Genomic DNA, 12049 nt, shown 5'->3' on the forward strand with positions numbered 1-12049 from the left:
GATATGCAAGGGAAAGATAGGCTTGTAGTGGCAAATACAGGACTGGCAGGTTTTAATATTGTCTCTGTCACAGTCTTCCTGTCCAATTTTAGATCACTTTTTGATACTTCTACATTCTCCCTGCAGTAAAATATGGGTCGTTAACAACGTCCAGTTCTGTATGTAACGATTATAACATGATCTGAGAGCCTTGGGTGTAATTTGTTTCCTATTAGTTTGTAGAAAGACTGAGGATTGTTTAACTGGACTAAAGATTACAGATACTGTAGCTTTGCCACAGCTTGCGGCATTTAGAGGGTGGGGGGATGGCCTATTCCTAATCCAGCTGCAATGCTAGAAAATCTAATGGCTCTCAGGTGTTTGTTATTATCCACCACCTGAAAGTTACTGTTACCACAGCTCAGCCAAGGCATGGGGTAGGTAAGGGAGTTTCTGCATTCTGGGGTTGGCTAGATTACCTCAAATAACATTTCAGGGTATCTTAAAACTTTGTGGTAAAGTGAAAAGGAATATATGTGCTTTCACTTCTACCAGGTGAGCTGTAGGGTTAAGGAAAATTAAATGCCTGACTTGCAATGACTGTCAGTGGGAATACAATGAGTCCCTAAAGGGATGCATGCCTCCCTGGGAAATCTATCCCCTAAACCCTCATTTTTCAATGAGAGTTGTGCATACAATTCACAAACATCAACTTTCGTTTTAGCTTTTTTTCCAAGACAAAGCAAAATGGTTCCAACATTTGGATATCCTTGTATATCTAAGAGATAGGTATGTACACAGAAGAAGGTACCTACAGCATAGTTAATGTATCTCTACTGTTTAAGCTTAATAATTAATATATAAACTATGTCCCATTTTCCTTTTTTGCAAGAAAAAGATACTCACTGAGCCAAAAGGCCTGGATATATATCTAATCTTTTAAAAATTACACAGTAAAAAAAAAAAAGAGGTTTTTGTGTACCCAGCCATTTTATGGCAGAATAATTTGTGGGTTTGATCAGAATATTTTCCAGTTAATTTGAAGGTCTTCAGCTGACTATAGGGGGACTTCTGTCCTGTACTGTATTACTCAATCAAAAAGGAAACTCGCGTAGTAGTAGATGACAACAGGTATTCTACTGAGATGAGGAGAAAATTTTTTTTTTTAAAAGAGTACATTCAACAAACATGCACTTCTATAATTAATAATTGTTTTACTATATATCCCTTAAGATCTAAATTATGTAATGTGTATAGTTAGTGAAATCAGTCTGCATTATATGCCCAGCTTTGACTGCCTTTGATTTCTCAGGGAATTTACCCAGGGGCAGTTGTTTACTCTTTATCAGTGGTCAGAATTATCCATTTCATCACTGTGAAAATGTGGGGGTTTTTTGTTTTTTTTTTTTTACTCATGAACTTTCAGAAATGCCCTGAAATTATATGGTAGGCAAATACAGCACCTTAAGTAAGGTATATGAACAAGTATACTTCTAACTCAGTGAAAATCTGTATTCTCCTGTGGGGGTACGGGAGAACGTATCTTAAAGATGAACTAGGAAAAAAACCAAACCAAAACAAAAAAAACCCTTGGCCTAATATCCAGAAATGTTTTTACTAGGATATAGTTGAATAAAACATTAGGCTTCTTCAGCAAGTAACAGCTTCTGACTGCTCTCTGATGGATGCGCTTGAAAGCAAATGCTTATCCTTTGCTTACAGGCAAAGGTGACCCTTTGATATTCTGAGCACTTGATGCTGACAATCAAATCCTGAAATATGTGTATGAATTTTATATGCTATATAAAATTGTGTGTGGCAGAGAGGAAATTTGGGAGATGGAGAAGGGAGGATATAGACAAACACTAAAACAAATAAGAACCACATTCAGATTTAAATGAAGACTTAACAAGAAGGAAATTAATTCATATCCACAGGTTTAGTTGAGTCTTTAATCTATTTGCATGCCTGGACCATCTAGTTCTACAGTTCAGAAGGCAGGGAAAGCAAAAATATCTCCATGCTGTCGTGTTCCCCAACTTTGCTTCTAAACAAAAGTTTGTGTTGTGTAAACAGATAATTAAGGATTTGTGTGAGGCAGCAGGTACAATCTAAAAGTCTGCCCATTTAAATCTCAACAGGACCCTCCTGAGGAAGACTGCTCAGCTACAAATATTTTTATGGCAAACCAAGGCTGCCATTGGGTAGGTTCTTCTTTCAAATGAGTATCCCTTGAAGTGCATTAGTCAGGATGTAAAGATATAGCTCACATGACTTGAATGCTGCAACAGAAGGATGTAGGCCCTTTAGAAAGGCCAGACCAGGAAGTCAATGAGGTGGATTAGCAAAAGATCAGCTCAAGTAGATGGAGATTTGCTTTGGAACAGGTCACAAATCAGCCAAGATTTTGTGGATAAGAGGACAGACCACCACAAGACATCATGGTAGGCATCTGCTACATACTGCTTGCTCAAAGAGATGAAGCAGGTGAAGCCTTCTTTAGACAGATGGAGGAAAACTTATGATTGCAGGCCATAGTATTCACAGGGGACTTTAATCAATCTGATGTTTTCTGGGTGAGCAATATGCCTGTGTGCAAGCAACCAGGGTTTCTGCAGAATGTCATAAGACAATTTCTTGTCCCAGGTGATTGATGAGTTGACCAGAGGATGCATTGTGTTGTACCCATTACTCATGAATAAAGAAGAACTGCCCAGGGATGTGGAAGTGCAATTTGCCCATGGAAAAAAGTTGGCTCAGAAGAAAGCCAGCTGATTTGTTTTAGCAAAAGCATAGCCCATTGATTGAGGGCATTGATCATTCTCTTCCATTCAGAGTTTGTGAGAACAAAACTGCACCTAGTTTTGCCCCTCCTCTGTACAAGACAGACATTAACTTATTGCAGTGAGTTTACAGGTGTGTCACCAAGAGGGTTAAGGGGGCTGAAGCATGTGATGTATGAGAAGATAGAAATGTTTTTATTTAGAATAGAAGATAAATCTTATTGTTGTTTACAGTTACCTAACGGGAGGGTGTAGAGAAGGTAGTACAGCTAGAATACTTGTGTCTATGCTCTCTCAATTATATCATATCTAGTGTTCACAAAAGTAAAGAATTCTCTCTGAAGCACATATAATTGGTGTGATCCTATCAGTCTAAATAATCTAAAAGGATTTTTCATAAAATATTTTCTGTAGGTAAAACAATAGATATTTGCATGAGGTGGGTTTATCAGATGAATGGTGTAGATCCCAACAGGCTTTATTACTTGGAAGTAGCATAAGGCTCAAGCTTACACCAGCTTAAAATTACCATGAATATACTTGCAGGAGTTTTCACCCACGGGGCATTAACTCTTTGCCTGCAACACCCTTAGTAGTTGCTATTCCCTATGTGTACAGGACATTCTGCGAGGAATTTTAGCAGTTGTAAGCAGCATTAACTCTTCTTTAAGCAACTGACCTGAAATGTGTAAAACCACAGAGAGCATGGAGTGGAAAGAAACTACGAATGCTCTGACACGTCTGTTTGCATGCCCTTTAAATCCCCTGCCGGTGCCCCGATCAGCTAGATTTCAAGGGCTGCTAGGTAGGAGGAAGCATGTCATAAAGACAAAGGTACAGTTACACTGTTAAGTTCTGTATTTTTGGAAGAACTTAACTTCCATTAATGATAACGTCATTACACAGAAGTTATACAAATGACTTGACTTGATGTTGCCTTCCAACATGAAGATATAGTATGGGTGAAATATCGCTTGATGTTTCACAGAGACAAAATAAGAAATAGTACCAGACAGACAATATTTCTATACAGAGTTGCCATTCCAGCTGAGCTCTTCTGGAGCCCTGCTCTGTACATAACAGCATATTTAAGGTGGGGATAGAAGGACTGCAGTCTTCTATGGATGTTATGAATCCAAAATAACTCTGAAAACAGTGGGAATGAGAGTTCTAGCATAAACATTTGCTGATCCGTTTTTCCCTTTCTCCTTTAATGTATGTTTTTAACTTCCATCTCACTCAGCGTTTTATTCCTTTACAACCTTTGTTGTTCTGTTGTGGTTTTTTTTTTTATTGTGAAATTAGAAGAGAAGAGAGAAAGAATTGGTATTTTTCCTTTCTCCTTTCCTTCCAGTCGGTTATTCTTCCTTTTCCTTCATCTGTCTCCTCAGACTTTCATGATAACTACAAGCTTCACTGAATCCTGAATTACTTGCAAGTGCATGCTGAGGTTTGTTTCACCCCATTAATGGTGAAAGCAAGCCACAGTCTGCATTAGCACATACAGATCAACAGTAGGTATTCACATCACAACACATTTTCAGTTTGTGTTTTGAAATGTTACACTGAGTGGCCACAGCTTTCAATCTGCTGCTGCCCCACTGTGAACCTATGTTCACCAGTGAGGAAAATGGCAGCAAAAGAAAAGGGAGCCACAGATGATATGAATTTCATTTAATAAAGAGACTTCTCTAAGCTTTATGGTTTAATATTTTTGGTGACCCAACTGTAAACAACCAATGGTGGAATAACAATGGTTCTTTGTCTTGAGCCTAAAAGAGGGACTTTTTTTCAGCCATCACTAGCCTGCAAATTCTATATTCATGACATTGCAGCTTTATAGTGAGGACTTTACTGTGCTATACAAACAAATAAGGAAATGGTAATCACAGCTCCAAAGACCAGTGATCTAAGTAACCCAAAATAAAGCATGAACTTCACCTGAAGTCTCTCCTTGGGGAGGAAGATTAATGTGTTCAGCTGTTTTTCTATAGCTAGACTTCTAGCTATAGAAAAACAATTCAAGATGACATGCAGATTGTTGACAAAGGTAGGACAGGATGATCTGTGAAAAGATGTGGCCCAAAATGTAAGCAGGTCATGAGCGGGTCATTATCATATGGAAAATAAAATTGTTTAGTTCAGGGCACAAAAAATGAAAAATAAGGATTAACAGAAATATTGGCTTGAGGGTCCTAGGATTTACTTCCTTCTCTAGGTGGAAAGGGAAGAAGAGGAGGAGGTTATGTACCATTACACTGTAAGTACCATCATGTGCCATAATGTAGGAAATGTGGTATGTTTGAAACAGATGGTTGTAAGGCTCTTATATTGTGTAATACATTTAGATACAAGGATGATGCCAAGTAGATTCACAATTATGATGATCGTAAACATTAACCATGCTATATTTCCTGCCTTTTCATTTTTTAATAACATTCTTGCCCATCCCACCCATTTCTCATTATCTCCTTTCTTAGCCCCCATATGAGGGTTTAAAATCTGTAAGCTGTTTCTGGATTGTTGTCCTGGGCCTCTAACCTCTAAACTGTCCCTCATTTCAGAGTTATCTCTATTCCACAAAGACCGACAGTACAGAGAACTTCTATCAGCACCAGTAAATCTTTCAAAGAGGAATATAAGAGAAGCATGTGTATGTTTGTGCAATTCAATATAGGAATGAAGGGCAGTTGGGAAAGTCAAGTGGTGGAACGTAAAATATGAATGATGGATGAGGTATAAAGGAAGTGCAGATGTGCCACGGCATTTGTTCCACCTTTTAAGAGAATGACAAGTATTCAGCCTATTGAAGCGGGAGGCAGGTGACCTAACCATTTGAACATGGGAGGCAAAAGAGCTAAGAACTCAGATTTTTATTTTTAATAAATCTTTCTTTAGAAATTTCTGACTTTTAGCTGTGCGTAAGGTCATTTAACCTCCCTGCACATCAGTTTCCTCATGTGTAAAAGGCTGGTCTTAATGCTTCTTTCACCACAGAGTTAAACATACCATTGCAATTAACTAATATTGGTACAAGTAAAGGACCCTGTGACTTTCTTGTCAGGAGCAAGGGCAGGAGTTCCATAAATGGCCCACAGAAGCCCTATGCCCTGCTAAGAGAGAAGTTCTGCAGATAGTGGTGCAGACAGCCATTAGTGCTCCCTGAGGACCACAGTACCTTCACACAGATGGTGTGCTGGAAGGAGCCTAAATATGGAAAAGTGCAAAACTTTAGTCCTCCTCCTTCTGCATGGTGAAGGGTGTGGATGTCCTCTGAGAGGCACTGTGTAAAGTCTGTCAAGAGTGTGCACATTTTAGCTGTGAAAGAAGACAATTGAGGACTTGCCAGGGACAGGGGTCCAGCCCAGAGCCTTACGTATGCTGTGGGCAGTGCTTCAACCCACAGAGCACCTCAGATGGACTGACGTAAGCTAGGGATGACTGATAGCTGTCTTCAGTTTTGCTATGAGCTGCTCCAAGGCCAGGAATTGTTCAGGACTGAGAGGTCATTCAAAGTCTTAAAGCCTGGATCTCGGCCTGCAGTTATCCTGGAAGCAGGGTGCAGAATCTAGACCCAGAGAAAGGATATTCTGAGCATCAAAATAAATCAAAAGCTGTTTTGAGTAGGCTCCCTGAATAAATAGAATTCACAAGTGGAACTTTCAATTTTAAGCCCCCTAAAGATAACAAATAGTCACTGTGTTTGGAACAGGAAACTGAAGGCAGCACTATATCAGTGCAAGTTGCAAAGTAAAGAAAGCAAATACTGAGCAAGTGTTTGCCAATAGAACTGCACAAAGGATGTTAAAAGTGCAGGTGGGAAGAGTCATCTTAGTCTGCCTTTTCACATCTTGCTTTTTTTTGTGGGAACAAAATTTTTTTTGATAAGTACAGAATGCTAGCATACTAAAGACCCAAGAGAAAGTGAAGGTTTCTCTTGCTACTTGTCATGTCATCCAATTAGGATATGATAGCTTTTAACCATTGGAGTAATGTGACCCACTACTGCCTCAAATGCTGAAAATGTATGGACTGTGTTACATGACAATAATTTTCCTAGTTTAAATAGCTCAGTGTGTGCTCACAGCCAGATATTTTTGTCTCAGTATGTGACTTAGTCCCACTACTTGCAATGGTTTGGAGAGATTTTACCTTTTGTTTGATTTGCTTCTGGTGAAATACACTGCACAGACCGGTTCTGCTTGCTTTCAGAATATTTGGAGCCAGAAGTAAAATCAAGGAAAAGAAAGAAAACCAGTACTGAAACTATATTGTGATACCATTTAGTTCATCCCCTCCTCCTCCAAAGCAGGATCAACAGTACCTTAAACCATTCCTGACAGAGGGGAACTTATCTTTCCCAGTGGTTCTTTCAACACCAAACAAAAGGATTCTGGTTTTGCCTGTAGTAATGCAGCATCCTTTCTGCTTTGCCAAGCCACATAGCAGCAGGACTTTGACATTATCTTCCTTGAAAAATGGACTTGTCAGCAGAGGATGATTGTTTATGATGGGTTGTACAGGTAGTAACATCAGATAGCTTCCAGGCGACCATACTGCTTGAACTATATGAACATCAATAAGACACAGCAAAAATGAAAAGTATGTCTGGAAGTTTCCTTCTAGTGCCAGACAGACAGAGTGTGACAGAACCATTCCACAGCTGTACCTATTGTTATTAGGAAAGCAAGTTTCTCTTTTCCACTGCAGGCTGCCAGAAGATCTTTCTGGGTTAATGAGTTCAGATATTTCTTTAGTCTAAAAGAAAACAGCAACCTAGCCCTTTACGTAACATTGATTTGTAGGTTTGTGCTCTAACAAGAGCAGTCAGTGATGGATGCCAATACATCGATTTTATGTAGCCAATGGGACAGCTGTGCAAAGACACCAAGTGCATACAAATGGTAACTATAACTTCGAGTATAATCTTGGAACAGGGCAGACTTTTTCACTCTTTTGCCCAGAAACATCTGAAGACCTCTAGGGAACATAGCATGTATATCTATATACAGCTGCACTACCATTTCATAATTTACTTGTGATTCAGAGATGCATTAACCCCAGACCTTTAAAATTGTACTAAGCAGCTACAGGTCCAACCAGATCTCTTTCAAAACCCAACTCAAATATTGCAAATTTTTCCTAGGTAGTAGTGCTGGGCACTTCTCTACTTTGATGCTCATGTAATCCTTTTATTTTATTCTGGGACTGAGTCCCTGCCAAGTGCCATAATTTCTGAACCAGAAGAAAAGATATCTTCAGGTTAAAATGTCACTGTGCCCATCAATCACACTTCAATGAAGAGCTGTAGTTCACAAGATATTCAGCAGTGCAATGAATAATTCCAGCCTAGAACTTTTCTGCAAGTTCCTTATATTATTACGTCTGTGACTAACCAAGACTGGAGGTGTGAACGTCTACTCTTTTTAAAAGGCTTTATTTCACGAATATACAAGAATGACATTCAGGAACACAAGAACTCAGTAATAAAATGGTGGATCTGGTGTCAGAGCCACAGTATAAAATCAACTTGTACCAATAACACTGGGAGCTTCTTGCTGGCAGCTGCACGTTCTTGTCCAGCGTGATGCAGCAGCATATTTGGGCTGACAGTAAACTGTGTAGCATACAGAACTGGGGAGGACTTTGTAATAGCTGACAGTACCCATGGGTACCAAAAAAGGACTACTTTCTTTTGTATGTGCTTAGGCAATTGTCTCCTAAAGGACGGAAAGTATTTGGGTTCATTAGATATAGAGTATATGGGGTATGGAGCAAAGTAGCGCTCTGGTCCATGACTTGGATGATGCTTCAGCTTTGTCTTTAGTATTGCCTTGTTCTCTGTCTTCAGAGAGATTACCTTTCTTTTTTATTATCCTAAACCTGAATGCATTCCCCTTCACTTTTTATTCACTTCTCTCTAAAATTATTATGAAATAAATCTGTTTTTTTGTAGTATAAACAGTTACAAGATTTTACAATAGTAATTTGGGCAGTTCATAGAAATAATGCTGTTAGAATATTTCACAACAGATTTATATCTCAAATTTTGATGTAGATGTTTGAATTAAACAGATTTTTTTTCTTGTAGCTTATATGGAATATTTTTTTAATAATTATGATGTTAATCCCCACCAGCTTTAACCACCAAATGCAAAAACCCTGAAGATCCAGGTCTGACTGCTTATATAGTAAGATGAAAGTACAATTCCCCTTTACATCCGTATACTGCTATTGTTTGAAAACACTTTCCTGTTCACATTTCTTTATGATATAAGAGAATAAAAATACTATAACCAAATACTCTTACCATTTTTGGTTCATACTTAAGGTTAACATTTAGTCCTCTGAGAAAAAACATGCTTCATAAACATGTTCACTATCCTCATTTGCCCACACCAATCAAGTTTAATTGCTCAGTTAAACTGCCTGGTTACCTCAATTTGGAGACATTCAGCTGTTTCTATCATCCTCACACCAATACTCAACTTTCTTTAATAATAAATGGCTGCTCTCCCATGCCTCATGGCTAATTGTTCAATTACAAGGGTGTGAGCCGTTCTGGCATTTGAAAGACGTGTGAAAGGCCACTTGTGAACAGCCCAGGGACACAGAATCAATGACATTTATACATTATGTGTCATTTCTATGCTTTGTAATAGTAAGTGTATTAAAGTACCAATCGGCCAGAGAACAACTTTTAAAAATACCTTCCACATTTTTTTTTTCTCTCAATGACCCTAGTTCAAACCTTCTTGGTTTTCTGGTCCAACTAGACCACTTTTTAACTGTCTCTCAGCAAACTCATCCTGCAGGAGTATTCACTCCCCTATCAAGTCCCTCTGAAGCCAATAGCTTCTACTTTAATTCTGCTGTGGAGAGAATGGGGGACTTTGGGCTGTTGATGTTTAATGTCAAAAATCACAGTGAAAAAGACAGGCTGTAGGACTCACCTCAGCACCACATGCTTTATCTTTGGAGAAAGAGATCCCCATTACCCTGACTCCCGCCCAGTAGACTGAAACAGAGAGTATGTGGAGGACTCCTATCTTGCAATTTGTCCTTTTCTTTTCCTTGACTCCATATTTCTTACTTGTTGTTTTATACTTTCCTTCACTGTCTCATCTTCTGTTTTTATTTGTGCTCTCTTTATGTAACCTTTTTCTCCCAACTTTTTCCCAATACCCCCATTGGGGTTTTCTCCCAATACCCCCATTTGATGTCCCTTTCTCCTCCTCCATCTTGATTCTTTGTAAAGTTTCCTCTTCTTCCACGTCTGTCTTTCAAGTTCTTCCCTCTTACTCTCTTCTGGCTTTTTTTCTTACCCTCTTATCTTCCTTCTCTATTTCTTCCCTCTGAGGACTCTCTGCCTTTGGCTTTTTCCTGTAGATTTGGCTCAATGGTACCCTTCATGAATGCTGATTATCCTGGTCAGACCTCTATGAGTATTACCAGCTGAGTAGCTCTTCATTTGAATCATGCCTTGCAGCCATTTAGCAGGAAAGGAGTGTCACATCCAACTTTGACTGACAGCTGATTGGCAGGCAAGAAAAGCAGCCACCACCTCTCATGCGAATACTCAGAATCTTGCAGAGGGAGATAAAATGTCGAACCACTGTGATATGCAGCCTTTGCTAAGAGGCTTGAGAGATCAAACTCGATCAGATACAATCCCATTTTAGTTTTGAAAACTAAGCTGTATTGTTTCTGCTTTGAATGTCATCATCAATAGCATAATTTCTGCATTCTGCAAGAGAGACTCCTATAGACTATGGCACTTTGGGCAGTGTAGACTCTCTCTAGACTTAACACAGGTGCATTAGCTCTATAATTCACATAAAGGTTGCTACCTACATGGGGGTCTGCTGCTTAGGGAGGTGGATATTCTCAGAGTTGTGATTTTTTTTTTAATTATTGTTATTTTTACAGACCCTTTTCTAACTGTCAGCATGTTTTGAGCTTAGAAATTTTCAGCTGCCTGCTGCTTCTTAGTGTATAAACACAGTGTACTTCAGCCCTTTGTGATAGCATGGCTTGTGGTATTATGGTCATGTCACAGGGTCTTCAGTGGCACCACAAAATCTCATGGCTGAAGCATTGTTGTGTGCAGTGGGGAATAAAAAGGGAAATAGTTGCCTTTTGCTGGGTAGAGAGCATCCTCACCAAAATATGAGTACTGTGAATCTTAAATATCTTGGACCAAAACCTCTTCTTGTTTATATAGTTTGACCCTAGCAAAATTAATGACCATGAGGGGAAAACGCATATTACATTTTAAAGATAAAAATCTGACCTAGACAACCCTATAATTAAGTTGCATTATTTCCAAACAAAAATAAGAAGGAAAATCTTTGACATAACTGTGCACGATTGGCCATGGGACTTGCTAATTAAATGAGGAACATCATGTTGGTGGTTACAATTTGAAGCTGAAATGTACTAGCCTTTCTGCTGGCTCCTCAGCAGAAGCTGGGCAGACAGGAAAGTGAAATAGAAGTTGTAGCAGTCATTGTTCTTATCTACTTCTTTCCAATGCTTCTAAAATCAAAACATACATGCGTATGTACGGAAGAATCTTACCTTGCCAACATATTGGTAGTCAGTCCCTGTGTATTCCTCCAATAAAAAGAACTGATTCCACATCCAGCTCCTTTTGGAACGATGGAGGTCTCTCCTGCTGTTTCCAGACAATACCAAAACCTTTTCCTTTTCTGGAAAGCCACTAGTCCTTCTGGATAATGGAGTTAAGAAACTTTGGTGGGGCTGACCAGCCCAAAACAGCAGCCAGAAGCAATGGTAAGTTCTCATCATGGCAACACAAGAAGGTCTAAATAATGACTTTTTTTTGTTGTCCTTAAACTAACCTACTTCACTGCACTGATTCCAGTCTCATGCCGTCTTGTGTCTTTAAATAGTCTTTGCAGTCTCAAAGGATCTCTGAAAAGAAAAATAACAACTTTTGAGCATTTTCAAAGGTACTTAACAGTCGTCGCTACAGCAAATAAGTCCAAAAGTAGAAGAGTAACAGTGGTTGCTGAAAAGATGGGCTGTTTCTGGTTCAAAACATTGCAAGTGGTCCTTCAAAAACTCTGAATGAATCTACTGAGTAGGAGGAAGGAGTCCTGATGTTTGAGTCTGTGGGGCTTTTTTTTCCCTTTTAACTCCATTTACTTCCATTCATCAACTAAGGCAAACCAGGCATTTTTCTTTTTACTGCCTTGTCTTTGGGATGTAACTGATTAGTTTCTGACTGGGGATCCTGATGAGGTTACCTTATTACACTGAAG

The 12049-nt window shown here is 39.0% G+C and overlaps 1 protein-coding gene across 1 annotated transcript in view; it reads right to left on the bottom strand.

Annotated features, from left to right (window-relative positions):
- LOC142053104 (cadherin-6) overlaps positions 1-11663 on the bottom strand; it is a 47768-nt gene extending 36105 nt beyond the window's left edge. The window contains exon 1 of the mRNA XM_075084224.1: positions 11343-11663. Within this exon, the coding sequence (XP_074940325.1) occupies positions 11343-11573 (231 nt within the window). The 5' untranslated portion in view covers positions 11574-11663. The remainder of the gene's footprint in view (positions 1-11342) is intronic.
- Positions 11664-12049: the final 386 nt, after the last annotated feature.

The sequence above is a fragment of the Phalacrocorax aristotelis genome, chromosome 2 (assembly GCF_949628215.1).
Source record: "Phalacrocorax aristotelis chromosome 2, bGulAri2.1, whole genome shotgun sequence".
Taxonomy (NCBI): Eukaryota; Metazoa; Chordata; class Aves; order Suliformes; family Phalacrocoracidae; genus Phalacrocorax; species Phalacrocorax aristotelis.